The following is an 18,701-nucleotide window of genomic DNA, read 5'->3' on the forward strand; positions in this document are numbered from 1 at the left end:
CACACAGAAGCTGGACCAAGCAACCTTCAAGACTGCTTCCACATTTAGCGACAAAACCCAGCAGACGCCCGTGTGCCTGCAGGCCGCTGGGACTCCTACCCTGTGCCAGACGCTGACACGTGGTGCAGAGAAGGCGCCTGCCCCCAAAGAGCAAAATCCACCTGCGGCTGCGCCTCCCGAGCAAGGGCAGCACCGGCCGTCGGAGGAAGGGAGCAGGCTGCTCAAGCACACGAGGTGCGGACAATACTCACGGCACACGGCGCATGGACGTGAGAGCATGCGATGTGTGGGGAGCACGTCCTCGGGGGGAGTGGGTCTGCAGGGGGAGCACGTTTGTGGGGGGAGCACCTCCACGGAGGAGCACTCTGCAGGAGGAGCACCTCCACGGAGGAGCACCCTGCAGGGGGAGCATGTCCACGGAGGAGCACTCTGCAGGGGGAGCACGACCACGGAGGAGCACTCTGCAGGGGGAGCACTTCCACGGAGGAGCACATCAGCAGGGGGAGCACGTCCATAGGAGGAGCACTCTGTAGGGGAAACACATCCATGGAGGAGCACTCTGCAGGGGGAGCACGTCCATAGGAGGAGCACTCTGCAGGGGGAGGATGTTCATGGAGGAGCACTCTGTAGGGGGAGCACGTCCATGGAGGAGCACTCTGCAGGGGGAGCTCATCAATGGAGGAGCACTTTATAAGAAAAGCACATCTATAGGGGAGAATGTCCGTGCAGGGAGCACCTCCATATGGCGGAGGGCCAGGACCCGCTGGGAGCCATGGTTTTAGCTGTTATACCGTAGCCGATGAGAGAGCCACTGAAGAAGTCGCAGCTGGGGGATGAGAGGATCCATTTGACCCTGTGGACCAAGATCAGGAGGCCGGGCAATAGAGAGATGTCTGGTGCCCGAGCTGGGGCATGCTGGGAGCAGAGTCACACAGGTGAGGAGAGTCACCCACCTGGCCCAGACGCATAACATGGGAAGAGACTCACAGGGTTCCCTGGGAGCCCCGCTCGCTCCCCACTCAGCCCTGCATTCACTGGGTCTTCTGTTCACTGGCGCTTACCCAGCGCCCCGCCCCCACCAAGCCCTGTGCTGGGCTGGAGATACAGAAGGTCACGTGGCAGAGTTCCAGCCAAATCCTCCAGCCTTGGTGACTTCAATGGGACGTAAAGCCTGGACTGACTCCATAGCAGGAGGTCAGATTAGACTGGAAGGTTCAAACCTTTCCAGAAAAAAACAAGAAATATATATCCATTACCCCAAATGCCTTGATACCGTACGGCGAGGGAGAGGTAGTTTGACTTCCATGGAGAGGCCCTTCCAGAGGAATGATCTGGGCTTCGTCATCTGTTGAATGGGACACAGCTGAGCCCCCTGGACATGGTGACAGAGCTTGGCCACCACCCAGACGCATCCCACAGCCGACGCTGATGGCCCAGTCACCCTGCTCGGAGGGTAAACGCAGCCTCCTGCTGGCCTATGGACCTGTGGTCCGTCCGCCAGGCAAGGGGACGGGGCTGCTGGGCAGATGAGTGCGCCCACAGTCGGCCCTTGCCTCTGGGGCAGCAGCTGGGCCCATCGGGGCCACCAAGCACTCAGCGGGGTCGCTGCTCTGCGGCCCCTGGGGCCTCAGGCACCGGGGGTGCCCGCTGGATCTCTCCAGAGCAACTGGCAGCTGGATAGGCAGCCAGGGTGTCTGCAGGCACCCTCTCCCCAGAGGGTTGTGCCCTGCTTCTCCACGAGGTCCCCCCACCCTGGCGGGAGCTCCCAAGAGCCAGGATGTTCGCGTGAAGGCAGAAGCCCCAGCCCTGCAAGCGAGGTGCACCCGGTGCCGGCCGGGGGAGCGAGACTCACAGTGACAGGCCCCCCGCACCAGCGGGCTCTGTGCAGGGCTGTGGTGGGAGGGGTTCTGCCTTCTCTTCCATCCTGGCATTCCTTCTAATGCTCCATTTAAGGACCAGCAGGACCCAGAGAATGTTAATTATTGAACAGCATCAGCTTTTAAAAAGAAAATTTAAATAATTGAAGATACTCCAATCTCCTTGCATCCACCCCTGGGGGTTCAGGGCCTACCCAGCAGGGGAGGCTCAGGTGGAGACAAGGCTTGAAGGAGCTCCTTCCCGCCGGCACCCACCCGGGCGCCCGGGCCTCGGTCCCACTGGCTCAGACACGGCTGTCTGTCCTCGTGGCTGCAGCAACAAACAGCACAGCCTGGGGCTCACGTGACCCGCCGACCCACGAGGCCCATCGCCTGGCGCTGGGGGCTGGAAGCTGGTGTCAGCGGGGCGGGGGACCCCTGAGGCCACGCTCCTGGCTCCAAGACAGTGGCCTCCCCTCTGTGCACACGCTAGTGTCTCTTCTCAGGAGGATGCTGATCCTGTGGGGTTGGGCCCATGCTGTGACCCCAGTAACCTTAGCCACCTCCCTAGAGGCCTATCTCCCATACCATCGGCATGGGGGTCAGGACCCCAACACAGGTATTGGGGGACACAGCTCAGCCCAGAGGCCAAGCCCCTCTCCTGGGCATGAGGTCAGCCTCACCTGCGCGTTTCGCAAGTGGATCTCCAGGGCCCCAGTTCTCCCCGCAGACCTCCCCCGCAGCTCTGCCGGCCTCACTCGCCTTCCTCTGAAATCCTGAATGGCCCCCAGGATGCCCCACAGGAAGGGGGACGCTGGCTCACTCCCTGCTGTTCACACCCGTCCGCACAAGGAACAGGACACTCCTGGATTTCTCTGCACAGGAGATGCAACGTGCCCACAACTCAGCTCCAGCTGGACTCTGACGCTGGCTTCCTTTCGAGCGCAGGCGATGCCCTCCTGCCGGCGGCCTCCCTGGAGCACCCAACGCAGAAGCAAAGAAAGATGTGAAAGCTTCCAGGACATCCGAGGGGGTGGCGGGGAGCTGCACGGGGAACCATCCACGGCCTTCCATTGTCTCTAGAACAAAGCTCCAACTTTTCAGCCTGTTGCAGCCTGTTGCCTGGGCCCCTCTCACACTTTCAGCACCTGTCCCCTCCGGCTCCTCCTCCCCCACAGGCTTCCTGCTGTTGGCTCAGCCTCCCCCTGGGAACCCGACACTCACACCAGCTCTCCTTACCCAAACCCCGCCCGCCCACCCCTCACCTCCCGCACTTCCAGAAGCTTCTGACTGTGGCTTGCCCGCTTTGCCCAGCCGGGGGGGGGGCTTGCTCTGAGGCCCCTGGCTCCTGGGGGCGGGGGACAGGGACGGACACACCTATGTGCCCGCGGGACCTCAGAAAGCTCTGCAAGCTCCGCGTTGTACCTTCTACTGAGGCATGACCACAGCATCGAACGCTGGGGCTGCGATTCGAGGCCAGGGCCGGAGGACGGGCTGTGGCAACTGCTTTGCAGGATGTGTGCACCACCCACGCCCTGTGGCTCGGCTGCCCCAGGAGGAGGCCGGAGATGGTGAGCAGGGCCCGGAGGTGGTGGTGAATCTCCCAACTGAATGGGGTCTCTGGAGTTCAAATCATTCCCAAATGGGAAGACGGTGCCCTTACGAAAGGCCAGCCGCGGGCCCTGCCCCGAGCCCTCCCCAGGGATGCTGGCACTGAGGTCGGTGCTGGTCTCAGCAGGAAGGAAGGACAGGCCCCCAGGCGCTGGGGCGGGGGGCCGCGCAGGACCTGCCCCAGCTCCTCCGCCCGTTTGTTTACCTGGCTCCTGCCAGTCTCCCCTCCTGGACCAAGGGCTCCAGCCTCGCAAGGCCCCTCACTTCTCCCCTTCCTCACTCCCACTGTGTAGCTGCCTAGTGACCTGTGAAAGATATATTATTTGGTGATTTTTCATGTAAGAACGTAAGGGGCGCCTGGGTGGCTCAGTCGGTGGGGCAGCCGACTCTCGATTTCGGCTCAGGTCCTGATCTCAGGGTCCCGGGATTGAGCCCCTTGTCGGGCTCTGTGCTCAGCGGGGACTCTGCTTCTCTCCCTCCCCCTCTACCCCTCCCCCCAGGCACACTCTCTCTTTTTCTCTCGCAATAAATAAATAAATAAATAATCTTAAAAAAAAAAAAAAGAACGTAAGTTAAAGCCAAAGAAGAAAATCATCCAGTTCAACTTTTCTTAAAAGATGTACAACAGCCTGCTTCAATGACCTCTGAAAAATGCATGTTCTCGCCTTTCTTAACAACTTGTACCTGCATCATTCTGACAATCATTCTGAGGCCAAAAATTAAGTTTGGGCAATCTAAGTAGCTCTAAAGGCTGGTGTTCCCTCCCACGCCCATCGACACACCCCCGAGGGGACACCAGGGCCCCAAGGAGACGCCCTTTGTGTCCCGACACTGACGAAGGCCATGCACAGTGAGGAGTGTACAGGCCCCATGGGCGGACATGCCACCTGCCTGGCCAAGCCCCAAATCAGCCCTGGTCCTGCGGGGTGTGTCCTCAAGTCTGAATGCACAAGCCCACTCCCGTTCACCTCTGCCCTCCATCTAGCACTTTCTCCTGGGTGTGGGCTGAGCAGGAGAAAAGAAAACAACACTCACAAGAGTGTGAGCAACCAAGGAGAAGCTGTGATAAAACCACCCATGCAGCAAAATGAGCAGAGCCAGGAAAAGGAAGGACACTGCTGCCCACGGAAATATGCACCAGCTGAGACAGAGCCTCTAGAGACCAGCCCTGCACCCTGAGCCCTGCTCCCTGAGCCCTGGATTCTGAGCCCTGCACCCTGCTCCCTGCACACTGAGCCCTGCTCCCTGAGCCCTGCTTCCTGCTCCCTGCACCCTGAGCCCTGCTTCCTGATTCCTGCTCCTGAGTCCTGCACCCTGAGCCCTGCTCTCTGATCCCTGCTCCTTGAGCCCTGCCCCCTGAGCCCTGCTCCCTGCACCCTAAGCCCTGCTCCCTAATCCCTGCACCCTGAGCCCTGCACCCTGAGCCCTGGACCCTGAGCCCTGCTCCCTGAGCCCTGCATCCTGAGCCCCACTCCCTGTGCTCTGATCTCTGAGCCCTGCATCCTGAACTCTGCATCCTGATCCCTGAGCCCTGTACCCTAAGCCCTGCACCCTGAGCCCTGCTCCCTGAACCCTGCTCCCTGTGCCCTGATCTCTGAGGCCTGCATCCTGAACTCTGCATCCTGAGCCCTGAGCCCTATACCCTGAGCCCTGCATCCTGAGCCCTGCTCCCTGAGCCCTGCACCCTGAGCCCCGCTCCCTGTGCCCTGATCTCTGAGCCCTGCATCCTGAGCCCTGCATTCTGAGCCCTGCACCCTGAACTCTGCATCCTGATCCCTGAGCCCTGTACCCTAAGCCCTGCACCCTGAGCCCTGCTCCCTGAACCCTGCATCCTGAGCCCTGAGCCCTGTACCCTGAGCCCTGCACCCTGAGCCCTGCTCCTTGAACCCTGCTCCCTCTGCCCTGATCTCTGAGCCCTGCATCCTGAGCCCTGCACCGTAAACCCTGCATCCTGAGCCTTGAACCCTCAGCTAGCCCCGAGCCCAGCCCCCATGCCTGTCATGGACTCACCCCACATGACCTGTCACAACAGGACACTAGGGAGAGTGTCCACGTGTCCATGTTGCAGCCCCACGCTGATCCCATGTGGGCTGCCATAGCATAGCACCACAGACCGAGCCATGGAAACAGCAACAGAAATGTCCCACTCGTCTGGAGGCCAGAAGTTTGAGGCCCTCAGAGGCTCCAGGGGAGGGCCCTTCCTGCCTCCCAGTTTCTGGTGCTGCCAGCAATCCTCGGTTTGTGGGCATGTCTTTCCAGCCTCCATGGTCATGTGGCCTTTTTATAAGAACACCAGCAGCAGGATTTGGGGCCACCCTGCTCCAGTGTGACCCCTCTGGCTTCATCACCCCTGTTCTGTCACAGGTCATATTCACAGACTCCACCCAATCTTTTTGGAGGACATGACACAGCCCCCAACAATCCCACTCCCAGGAAAGACAGCAGAGGCCCCAGGGGGTCAAAAGCCTGCTCTGACCTGGGCATCAGGAGAGGGTCTGAAGACCCTCCCTCAGACCACTTCCAGCTCTGAAGACCCTGATTCTTTCATCCTCACATTCCCCGGGGGGCCGGCCACAAGCCCTGACTGCGAGGGGACGAGGCATGACCTCTCAGGGGGGCAGAGTGGGCCGTGAAGACATTTCTACCTCAAGAAGCCAGAAGCCGTTGGCCACGGATGATTCAAGGCCACGGACCCGGCCACCCTCACAGATGACGGTATGCCTTCAATCAGAAGTCGGTGACGGTACCCGGGGCTCGGGAAGGCTGGGGCGAGCACACCTGTGGGAAACGGTAGCAGGGCTTCCTGGCGGCAGAGCATCCAGACCCTATCCCCAGGACGAGTCAGGGCTGGTGGGCGCTGCCGGCTACGACGCGAGACGCACTCACCAGAACGCACTCCCCCACACAAAGGTGGGACGGGGTCCTTTCATAGCCCAGACATTTCTGGAACTCTCTTTCTAGGCACTGTCCTTAGAAAACCCAGTTGTTGGGGCGCCTGGGTGGCTCAGTCGTTAAGCGCCTGCCTTCGGCTCAGGTCATGATCCTGGAGTCCCGGGATCGAGCCCCGCATCGGGCTCCCTGCTCGGCGGGAAGCCTGCTTCTCCCTCTCCCACTCCCCCTGCTTGTGTTCCCTCTCTCGCTGTGTCTCTCTCTGTCAAATAAATAAATAAAATCTTAAAAAAAGAAAAGAAAACGAAAACCCAGTCGTGTTGTTGATCAGGTTAAAGCCACTTAACCATTTTCTTCTCTCCCGCTGTGCTTCCCTCAGGGCAGGGCGGTCTGTCCAGCCACAGTCCGCTCGCTAATCTCACAGACCCGGTCGTGGGCCTAACAGTGGCCGAGCCCTGCACACACGCACACGGCGTCCCCGTCGCTCTGCTCGCCACCCCGTCTCCAAATAGCTTCTGGTGGCCGCCGAGATCAAAGGCCCTCTCACAAGGAACACAGAGCGGCCCCTGCTGACGCACGCTCGGCTCATCGCTGGTCAGCACATCCCCTCGGAGGCGTGTGAAGGCAGCACGAGTGGGCGGAGAGCTCAGCCTCGATGTGCGTGTGACGTCCTCGGACGGCGGTGCGGGCTGTGGAGGTGGCTGAACGCCGCGATGACCTGTGGTTTGCCCGGCGTTTGCTAACACCTCTCGCTTTTGTGCTGATAAACGGCCGGGCTCCAGGCTGACACCTGAGCGCGAGAAGATCGTGCACAGAGTCAGTGACCAGGGAGACGGATTCGATGGTTCCGCCGTGCCGGCAGCCTGGGCTTTGCCGTCCAGCGGGAGCACAAACTCCTCCCTCGTGAGGATGCTTTCTGAATATCGGCACCGTCTGCCACCCACGAAGAGGCTCTGGTCACCTGCAGACGGACAGGAGGTGCCCAGCGCCGTCACCGGGCTCCCGCGGACGACGCACAGGACCACGTCCAACCACGGGGATGGCAGGCGCCCTGCAAGGGACACGGCAGTGCTGGTGGCCGATGCGCCCAAATCAGCAGATCCTCCCGTGGACACGCGCTCCTTGCACGTCCCGCACAAATTCCTTCCACACTGACCAAGAAGTGTTTTCAATGAAGACGACTGGGAAAGGAGGGGGGGGCGACTGACGTGCCCCCCCACGCGCCGTCCCTGGCGCGCCCGTCACAGCTCGTCGCTCACCAACAACATCAGCACGTCGAGACGGAAACTGCGTCTGTCATCGAACCCAGTGCAGAGAGAGGCGACGAGATTCTGTTTGGGGAGGTTTCTGAAATCACTGGTAACTGTTTTCCTGCAAGTCTCTGCGGACAGCGTGTGGCAGACGAGGAGCCGGCCGCCATGGAGGCCGTCCCACCACTGCCCAGGCCACGTCACGCCACATGGCTGCTTACTTCAAACAAGAGCCCTGCCTTTTTTTAAATCAGGTTTCAGTATCTTCCACGTGATCATACCGAACTCTTAGTAAGCGGTTTTTAAGATTTAAAGAGCAGCCGCCAGGCATTCAATCCACGCACACACCTTTCGCAGGACCGTTTTAGTGGACTGCTCTGCAGTCCGTGGTACTAACCCAGCCTCCAGGCCTATGATTTCTTGCGGCGGCTAGAATACGTCGCTCTTCACATCAGATTTAAAACTAAATTTTAGAGTGTTCCTCTGGGTCCCCAAAAGTGGTAATAAAAGTATGTATTTCAGAGCAATTACCACCTCGTTCAAGGGATCTTATTCTAGGAAATGCTTGCCTGCTAAAGACTACAATTTACCTTCTGCGATGTCATCTCTGATCTGACATTTGAGGCATTCCCTAATTAATTCCAACTCTTTCTGAGCTGTGATAAATATCCCGTATCGAGACGGCAGAGTCACTTCTGACAAGTCTGTAGAAGGAGATTCCCATCAGCCCCGTGATCCGCACGGGGGGCGGGGGTCCTGTTCCCCTCCCCCGACCAGAGTCAGTCCCCCCCAAAACCGTGTCAACTGTGGAGATTGCAGGTAAAAATTAAAAGTCCATAAGTGCGCAGGCAGCCTCCAGATCTGAACCGGAGCCGGCTGCCCGGCTCTAACAGAGTGTATTTAGCTGGCAAATCTGCCTCGTGCTGACATTCTCCCAGGACACTTGGTCCCTCCAGCTCTCATCAATGCAGCCAGACATGAAAAGAAGGCAGACTTAAGAGCCCATAAAAGGGGTGGAAAGATTAATTTCTTTCTAGACCAGGCTTTGATTTCCTGGATGACGGGGCGCATGGCGACCGCTCGGGTGTCTGCATCCGGAGCGTCAGGCCGGTCAGCCCGCGCCCCAACCAAGCTCGCCTTTCACCGCGATGCTGGAGCCCCGCCGCTCCTCACATATTCCTACCTCCACGTCCAACCGGTTTAGGCAAGATTCCTAAGTTAACGAAGCTGAAACCAATCGTACATGGGAAGAACGTGTTCCCCTGGACGGGTCAGTGACAACACGGGGTTTTCTCGGGTGTCAGTCGCCGTCTTAGCTTAGATGGGAGAGTTCGTTCTGAACACAAGAGGCGCAGCAAGCACATCAGGGCGCGTGACTGCCACGTCCTCCGTGAGAGTTTCAAGCAGGAAATGGGGGTGAGGGAGGCTTTCCCTTGAGCGTTACTGGGACCGGGGCGGCCTGGGTCTTGACCTCTGTTTCTTTCCCTTTATGTCTTTCTTCCGTCAGCTTGAGGTTTTGCCTTGGCTTCCCTCACGACTTGGCAGGAAGTGACAGGCAGTGGGGGAGAAGTCACCTCTCTGATGTGACAAAGTGCCAGGAGCGGAAGCCACCACGTGCCCAGGTGAGGAGACACAAACCAGGCTCGCACTCCTATCAGGATATTACTAATCGTGAAAGTCTGGATTAACGAATCAGCTACATTTCACACCAAGGGCTGCCAAACAATTCCAGGACAGGTCTCGTCAAGAGCAAAGATGAAAGGACTCGTCTGTCTACTCTCAAGCGCCGGGGTGGCCTGGAGCGGGAAGGGCTCCCGTTCACATCTGCTAGATTTGACATTTCCTCCCTTTCACCACCGAGTGAGGGGTGGGGACAGAGTTCCGTGGGCACTAGAAAGATTAACGGTAGATTTTATTTTTCCCTATTAGCCCAGGAAACCACAAATTACCATTTGTCAGATGTCACTGGAGTGAAAAATGTGGAAATATTCTTGGCATGTGGGTGTAGGAAAAAAATCCCAAACTTTTGGTACAGCCTAATTTTATCTTCTCAAATCGTGTTCTTGTGAGTCCTTTCGTGTGTTATTGATACGGTTATGAGACTAGATGGTAAATGTCCACCAAGAAAAACTCCCCACTCTCCAACTAATTATTTTACTCTACCAAGGGGTGCCCTCCCCCTCCAACCCATTTTAGTCTTAACTTGAACACTAAAGTTTAAGACTAATTTACTCTGCCACGTGTGCCCATGTATGTGCATGTGTGCTGGTCTGTGCGTGCATGTGTGTGAGCGTGTGTGCATTCATGTATGCCCATGTGTGAACATGTGTGTGCGTGTGAACATGTGTGCATGCGTGTGCACAGGTGTGAGCGTGTTGCATGCATGTATGCCCGTGCATAAGCGTGTGTGTGAACATGTGTGCATGTATGCGTGCAGGTGTGTGCGTGCGTGTGTGTGCACATGTGTGCAGGTGTGTGTGCACAGGTGTGTGTGTGCATGCATGTGCGTCCTGTGTGCACGTGTGTGTGAGCGTGTGAGCACGCATGCATGCGTGCATGTGCACACATGGGCGCCTTGGGGAGGAGGCGGCTCTTCTGCCCAGTCCCGGTTTCCTTAATAGACGCGCCCTCCTGTGGCCATTGAGGATATTGCACCATAAAAATACCGTCTCAAAATACTTGCACACTGACTCGCTGTTTATGCTGCCATTTTTCTACTGGAGGACGTTTGGTACAGAAAGATTCCACTAAGCTACGTCACTATATGGAAATTTCTCAGGAAGTATCCAATCTGGAGTTTTAAAAGTTAGGATGCTCAAGTATTAAGCCACAGACTCCACATTCTAACACGAATCTCTGAGAGCAGGGCCCGCATGCAGGTTTGGTCAGATGGCGTGAGCGTGTGGGGCGGTCCTCACAGGTCGCCACGTACTGAGCACTCACAACGCTGAAGCTTGTCCCCCTGCTCTCCCTGAAGCCGGTCCGGAGCCCAGAGGTCTGAGACCCACGCTCCCCGCAGAGGCTCCCCCTTCCTGCCTCTTCCGGCTCCTGGTGGCTCCAGGCATCTCAGGGCTTGTGGCTGCGTCACCCACTCTCGGCCTCAGTCTCCACACGGCCTCCTCCTATCCGTGTCTGTGTCTCAAGTCTCCCTCTCCTTCTTCCTCTTAGGACACCTGTCACTGGATTCAGGGCCACCTTAATCCTGAGGATCTCGAGATCCTTGGCTGGATCCTGCCTGCAAAGACCCGGTTTCCACACAAGGTGACGTTCACAGGTCCCGGGTTAGGATGTGGATGTACATTTCTGGGGCCACCATCAACCCTTGCAGATGACATGGGGGTCCTGGGGGGGCCAGGTGAGCAGTCAGCTGTGGCAGACTGGGGGCAGGAGGAGACAGTACTGGACTCTGCGAGGTTCTCTGCCAGGGAGCTATTAATTCATCCCTCAGACGGCTCTGCTCTCGGGGCCCTTCTCTGCAGAGCAGACCCTCCTTACTGCTGCCTTCATCAAGACTCCAGCCCCTGCTCAGTGGGGACCTCAGGTGGACAATGTGGGACTCGCCCAAAGCAGGGAGAATGCACGGCCTTGCACAGGTCTCAGTCTGTTCCTGCCAGGTGGTCAGCAGGGGGCTGTCCTCACTCTCACAGGCTGACGGCTCTGGACTGGCTCCTCATTGGCTGCTCCCTAAGGCAGGTCCAGGGGGATGAGGGACAGGAAGAAAGAACTTGGGACTCCCAGAGCCAAGGGTGACAGGTGATCCTATCAAGTGACAGCCAACCATCAGGTAAGAGATCTGCCGAGTGACATGTGACCACTGCTCACCATGGATGCGGTCCTCAGGCCAGGCCCATCACTGGCCCAGGCCCCCACTGCTCATTCAGCTCAGCCCATGGGCCTGGCAGGAAAGTGGCAGCCCACCGTATTCTCCTTGGAACCATCTGCGTCCCGGCCAGGCTGGCTCTGCTGGGCTCCAGCGATGCCTTGTGCTCAGCACCAAGTCCAAACTCTAGCTATTGCTGGAGGCTGCCTCGACCTGGCCCATGCCCTGCCAGTCTCACCTCCTCCTGCTTCACCCCAAATCCTCCCCTTCTGTGGGTTTACCTCGCTACCTCCAGCCTGCATCCCATGCCTTGGCTTAGCCCATCCTCCTTGACTGGACACCTGCCTGGCTGCCTCTGGCCTCCAAAACCCGCCTGTGAAGCTCCTCGATCCCCCCACCGGCATGTGCCTCTCTGAATTCCTCCTGTACTAACTGTCCGAGCCCACTGCCGGGGCATTACAAGGGTAGGGCTGGGGGTGACTTATCCTGCCTGTGGACATTACCTCTCGTCCTCTCTGCAGGGTGGGGCTGCAACTCATACAGCTATGTCTCCAACGTGCTTGACACATGTTGGGCATACAGTGTGCATTAGATGGATGGACAGTAGGTGGGTGTATGAATGGGTAGGTGGATTGGTGGGTGGATGATGGATGAGTGCATGGAAGAAGGATGGGTAGATGAATTGATGGATGGATGGATGGGTGGATAGATGGATGGGTGGATAGTTGGATGGATGGATGGACAGACGGGTAGATGGATAGGTGGATGGATGGACAGATGGATGGAAAGACGGGTGGACGGGTGGATGGATGAATGGATTGGATGGATGGATGGATGGATGGATGGATGGATGGATGGATGGATGAGTGGATAGGTGGGTAGATAAATGGGTGGATGGATGGATAGATGTATGGGACAGACTAGACGATGGATGGATGGATGGATGGATGGATGGATGGATGGATGGATGGATTGGATGGACAGACTAGACAATGGATAGATGGATGGATGGACAGGTGGGTGGATGGATGGATGATGGATGGATGGATGGACAGATGGACAGATGGGTGGATGGATGGATGGATGGATTAGATGGACAGACTAGACAATGGATAGATGGATGGATGGACAGGTGAATGGATAAATGGACAGATGGGTGGGTGGATGGATCGACAACAGGCGGGTGTATGAATGGGTAGATGGATCAGTGGATGGATGATGGATGAGTGTATGGATGGATGGATGGGTAGATGAATTGATGGATGGGTGGGTAGATGAATGAATGGATGGATGGATGGTGGGTGGGTGGATAGATGGATGGGTGGATGGGTGGATGGATGGATGGGTCCATAGATGGATGGGTAGATGGACTGGTGGGTGGATGGATGTATGGATGGGTGGGTGGATGGATGGATGGATGGTAGATAGATGGATGGGTGGATAGGTGGTGGGTGGATGGATGGATGGATGGACAGATGGATGGTTAGATGGACTTGGATGGATGGAGGGATGGATAAGTGGATGGATGGTTGGGTAGATGGATGAGTAGGTGGATGGATGGATGGATGGGTGGATGGGTGGATGGGTGGATGGATGGATGGATGGGTGGGTGGATGGATGGATGGATGGTAGATAGATGGATGGGTGGATAGGTGGTGGGTGGATGGATGGATGGATGGACAGATGGATGGTTAGATGGACTGGTGGATGGATGGAGGGATGGATAAGTGGATGGATGGTTGGGTAGATGGATGAGTGGGTGGATGGATGGATGGATGGGTGGATAGGTGGGTGGGTGGATGGGTGGGTGGATGGATGGATGGATGGATGGATGGATGGATGGATGGATGGGTGGACTGATGCATTGTTGGTGGGCCCTCCTCCACTAGACCAATGGCAGTGGGGTTCTGGAAAGAGCTGGTGGCAGAAGCTGGCCCAGGAAGAGAGAAGGGTGACCTGGTTTCCAGCCTTTGTTGGTCATCCGAAAATTAGGCCTGCAATTCCTTGGGCCTGCAGTTACCCTGGGAAATGAGAATGTGGGAGTTGTGTTGCCTTTTCATTCCATATAGCCCCTGAGTTTTTCCCAAAGGATTTTAATGTCTCTGGTCCCTGAGACTGACCTCCTTCTCCTGGCACACTCTGCTATCACTGTTGGGCCCACCGTGCCCTCCTGTGGGATAGGGCACGCACAGGCCAGAGCTCTCTGCTGAGCCTCTGTGATACAGCACACCAGCACCCAGAATTACTCTGAGTCCTGGAATAACCCTTGTTAAATACACATATTCCTCACGATCACCAGTATCATCATCCCTCTGGACAGATAAGGTGTGAGATTTAGTGTCCTGGGATGTGACTTCAAAGAATGGAACACAAGAAAGATCTTAAAATCTGTAAGCTCATTAGGGGATTGGAAAGAGAAAGTATTTGGCCGCCGTGCTGTCCTCGGAGGGAGCCGGAGCACCAAGTGGTTATTCGGAGCCCTGGGAAAGAAAGGCGCATTTATCAAGCTTTTCTGTACAAAGTGCACTTCACAGACCCACAGTGGACCTGGGAAAATTCGTCTTTAGAGCATCCCAACCCAGAAAGCAGAGGGAGACCATGTTGGATATGTAGGATGCAGCGTCTGGGGTCTGCTCCGTAGGAGCAGGACAGCCGGATCCCACCTCGCCCAGCTCTGCGGACTCTGAGAAACGTATGTGACGTCCTGGGGTCTGGGCTCTCCTTTGCAGAAGGACAGGATAAAGCCAGGCACCGTCGGTGCTCCCAAACCATAAGCCTCCCTCAGAAACGTGACATCAGTGCCCACACACACCCCCCACCCCGGGGAAGGAAGCTCTGTCCTCTCCAGATAGACGCTGGCCCGGGCCTGTTGCCCTGGGATCAGGGGCAAGAACAGGGACATGGGGAGGCGGCACCCCCAGGGGCAGCCAGGGGGCTGGAGGGTGCCCCCCTCCCGTCTGGGTTCCATCAGGTTGAGAAGAGACGTCCCCAAACCAGGCCGTTGGCTAGGAAAAAGCCCAGGATCTCTGTAAGCCCAGCCCCATCCTTCCAGACCCAGGTGGCTGACTGCTACCCCATCCATCAAACTCACTCTCAGGAACGGGGAAGATTCATTGTCCTGTGTCATCCGGGGCCACCCCGTGTCACCGTGTAATGGCCAGTCGGTCAGAGAAACAATAATTTTCATGCCATAAAAACTGAATTCCGTTTGTTCACTAAGAACGAATGCTGTTGATCAAGCGAAACCTATAAAAACCCCCGAGACAAAAGGCAAAGAATTAAGGCTGATGCGCAGGCTGCTGACAGGCCGTGATTAGCGCGTCCGCGGCCAGGGCGAGGGCGCAGCAGGCGAGGGGGGGGCCGGCGCGGGGGGCCGGGGCTAGAGCCTCAGCAGAGGAAGGCAGCCTGGGCGTCTCCGGGAGCACAGTTCGTCGCTCCTCACACGGCTGCTGTCGGGCGTCTGGGAGGGGGCCCGCTGCGGCCTCGGTGCTCCTGGGAGGACGGTCCCGTCCGGGCGGGTCTGGGACAGAACATAGTCGTGGGATGACACAATGCTGGAGCTGTTGGAGGGTGAACGTCAGCGGTGTGAGGCTCCGAGAAGCCACATGTCGGAGGCTGTACAAGCCAGACGGCCCTCAGCTAAGGGCGCGTCCCAAGTTGGGCCGCGGTGAAGCCTGGACCCATGACAAGGAGACGAACGCCTCTGCCTTGGCGCCCAGGCACGCCGAGGCCCTGTCCGAGCGCCTCCCCCCGGGCGGCTTCAGCGGGCACGGCGCTGGGAGGAGGTTCCTGGCCACCCACGCCCTGACATCTGGTGGAGAACCACGTCGACGACACACGTGGAGGGGACGAGGATGGGAACGTGGGGGGCCCCAGCTAGCACCCCAGGTGCAGGCAAGAGTGAGGACGTGTGCTGCTCATGGGGCAGGGTCCATAGGAGCTGCAGGGACACGGAGGAAGCTGATCCAAACCTTGGGGGCCCGGGAGGGGCTGCGAGCCCGGCGCTGCCGCAGGGCCTGGGACGGCCCCCTGGCAGCGGGGGCTCCTTGGAGGACCATCGGAGCCCAGCCTCATTCTCACCCCGGCAACGCGGGAACCAGGCACGGGCAGCAGGTGCCCAGCGGGTGTGGGGGGCCGGTGGCCTCGAGACAGCGAGCAGACGGAAGGTTCTGCGCCTGAGCCTCCGTCGTGCTCGGCGGCAAGAGGCCACGTCAGGAGCCCGGGAGCGCGGTCAGCAACGTCATGGCCCCTTTCCAGATGGTGCCGCGTCACGTTCCTGGCTCTACCGCTGCCCTCCCACTCCGGGGACCGGGTGCGGCCACGCAGGACCCTGGGCGCCGTATGTATAATTTCCCATGAATGTGCAAGGATTTCAAAATAAAAGTGTGTACGCATCTGTTCAAAGTGAGCTCTGCGGCCCTTACTCCTCCTAACACCGGGGCAAAGGGTTGGCAGACGGCCCTGGGTGTGTGGGGCGCGGTTCCTCACAGCAGGACCGCCTCCCAACCCGGTCCCAAAAGCTCTGTCCCCAAACGGGCCCCTTCCGGGAGGGTGCTGCAGGTGGGTGCCTTCTGCCTCCACCACCCTCGACGTCCGCTCAGCACCCACGAAGCCCCTCCAGGAGGCCAGCAGGCCCCAGCGCCCTCCGACAGCTGCCCGCTGAGAACCAGCCTCAGCACCGGCACTCGCACCCCGGCCCTCTGCCTTCTGAGGTGGGGGAGCAGACTCCCCAGGAGCAGGGGTGTGAGCTCACACTCTTCCACACAGGCCAAGGGACCTCGGTGCGCCGTGCCCCACGACCTGGGAAGCAGGCACCTACCCTGCTCCCCGGGCCTGTGGGGCGTCCGTTCACTGAGGGAAGCGTTAGGGCGAGCAGCCTGTGGACATGGACGTGGACGTGGACGTGGGCTGCCCGCCCGCAGGGCCATGTGAGGACCAGGGGCCCCGAGCCGGATGGAAGCTGGCTCCAGGCGTGGCTGGAAGACACCATCCCACAGATGCTGTGTCCCGACGTGACTGGCCTCAAAGCACAGCAAGGGGCCAAGGCGATGAAACTTGGCCTCACGCCCTTCCCGGGTGCCAACAGCAGATCCCCGTGTGCGAGCATCGGAGACACATCCACAGACCAAACGACCCCTTGCGAGAGGCTCTGGGTCCTGCGAGTGGGCCTCTTTATCCCAGAATCGGTGGTTTCCAGCACGGCCCTGGTCACGCTGCACCCACAGCTGGGACGGGCGGAACAGCGCTTGTCCCCCACGTCCTCCGCTGTCCCCCTCCCTGCCAGCCAGGCCGCCAGTCTCACACGAGGCCAGCTCAGTGGGGTGCTGTCCCTCACTCAACACCTCGTCCCACCGTCTCCCGAATCCCCGAATCTCCCGTCCAGCCTCCTGCCCCAAATAGCACTGGATGGCTCCTAACTGAAATGATAGACAAGAACGGTTTTACTTCTAATTACTGAGAACAGGGCGATGCGCAGCTATACCAATAATGACGTCACATGAGCAGCAGCACGTTGCGTTTACGCTTTATTTGTGTAAGGCAGCACTGAAAATACATGAGGCCTTCACGGGCACATTTTCCACAACAAGCAGTAAACCCCAGTCCACACCACCTCCCCAGCAAAGCCAAACAAAGCCAACTTCTCCATAACAGTCATCTTAAAATCACAAAGGCTGCACTCATTTCTGGCTCTCACGCCCTGACGCGGCCGCAGATGCAAGTCCCTGGCACCCCCGATCCCACCCAGGCCCTGCCCGGGGCCCTCACCGCTGCGCCCCGTGAGCACACGCTCGTGTTGAGGCGGAGAACGGCCCGGGCAGGGCGCACGCAGGGAAGGTTAAGGCAGCGCAGGATCTAGTCAGTAGCAGAGGGTTAAGAAGCAGCTGATCATGCAAAGGCAGAAGCACGGGAAACCGCACAGAATCTTGCCAGGAAAAAAAAAAATGTTTGCAAAGGAGACAATGTTTACAGACGGAAACATTTCATTCCGCCTCCTTGTTCATATCTTCTCGCGAGAGTGTGTGTGTAAACACCTCATCTGTTCTTCCCCGCGTGACCCAAACTATGACCCAGAGATGGCATTTACCCAACAAAATTCTGTAGGATCCTGTGAATGTGCTAAGAAGAATTAAGGGTCCAAGAAAAAAAAAGATGGGATTTAGCAAAAATTAAACAACATTTGAAGTCAAGTTCAGGCTAGAGATTAAAACTACGATAAATGTAAGGAATGACTTTACATCTAAAGTGATTCACCCCTGGGGCCCCCCCAGGATGTGGCCAGGCCACCCTGAAGCGCTGCTTGGAGGTCTAGCCCGCTCCCCGATCTGAAGGACGAGCACCCTGGAGGCCGTGACCCGATGCACGATGCCGCTCGGTCACCCTGCCCTTAACTACGTCCTGGCTCCCAGAAATCTACCGCCACGAAGAAAGAAAGTCATTCCGAGAACACACTCCGTTATCTGCCGGCACCCCTCACACCCCTAACGCTAGAAGTATCTCACAAGTTGGTGTCGCGGCTGAGCAGCTGCAAAGAAGGCGCTGGGTCCTTAACCACTCGAGGAGACGCAATCGGATTTAGTGCTGGGAGAAGCGAGGGCAGTCGGGCAGGCTCCACACCCATGCCTCCGCCACCCGCGACCGTCGCTCCCGTCTCCCACCGCCCCTGCGCTGACTGAGGCGTCCTCCGCATGCCCGTGCTGAGAAGGTGTGGTCTCGGGACAGGGGCAAAGCAGGCGCCGCTAGCTAACACGCACTACCGCACGGAGCCGGCCTGGGCGCCGCCTCGGGCAGCGCGAGCGAGGCTGCAGTCCGTCTAGTGGTTGCCTTTGGTCGACTTCTTCTTCTTGGATTCCTCTCTCTGCTTCTGCTTCTTCCTCTTGCCACCTTCTTTGAATCCTAAGGAAACACGGCTCGTGAAACACTGTGCAGAACAGTGGCTGCTTCCCCACTAAGAGGCAAACATGTTTCCAAATACTCCCCCTTGTTTAAAAGAAGAAAAAAAAAAGACACAATAAAGTCAGGTCTCTTCACTTCTCTCCAGGCCACACCTGAAGCTCAACAAAACCACCGGCTGCCTCGTTCCACCGCACAGTGCGGCCTCTGACCGATTCAAAGAGCGCCACAGCCATGCAGGGGGCGGGCGTTCAGCCCACGCTCCCCTCTGCTCACCTTCGACAGCCCCACCCGGGGCCCCCACGAGACCCTGCACCCCTGCGCGGCCCCCGCAACCCACCGGGCAGGGCGGACTCCGCCCCGGGGATGGGCTCCCTGCAACCC

General features: G+C 58.3%; 1 protein-coding gene across 4 annotated transcripts in view; it reads right to left on the reverse strand.

The window, feature by feature from the left end:
* Window positions 1-12,543: 12,543 nt before the first annotated feature.
* DNAJB6 (DnaJ heat shock protein family (Hsp40) member B6) overlaps window positions 12,544-18,701 on the reverse strand; it is a 398,231-nt gene continuing 392,073 nt past the window's right edge. For 2 of the 4 annotated variants that reach the window (XM_081799764.1, XM_081799763.1), the window contains exon 10: window positions 12,544-14,986. In XM_081799764.1, coding sequence (XP_081655890.1) covers window positions 14,865-14,986 — 122 coding nt within the window. In that variant the 3' untranslated portion in view covers window positions 12,544-14,864. Of the gene's footprint in view, window positions 14,987-16,938; window positions 18,321-18,701 lie in introns of those variants that run through there. The other 2 variants (XR_014139062.1, XM_081799765.1) reach the window with 2 other exon arrangements.

This window comes from Leptonychotes weddellii, chromosome 12, assembly GCF_054177405.1.
Source record: "Leptonychotes weddellii isolate Sample4059 chromosome 12, ASM5417740v2, whole genome shotgun sequence".
In the NCBI taxonomy this organism is placed as follows: Eukaryota; Metazoa; Chordata; class Mammalia; order Carnivora; family Phocidae; genus Leptonychotes; species Leptonychotes weddellii.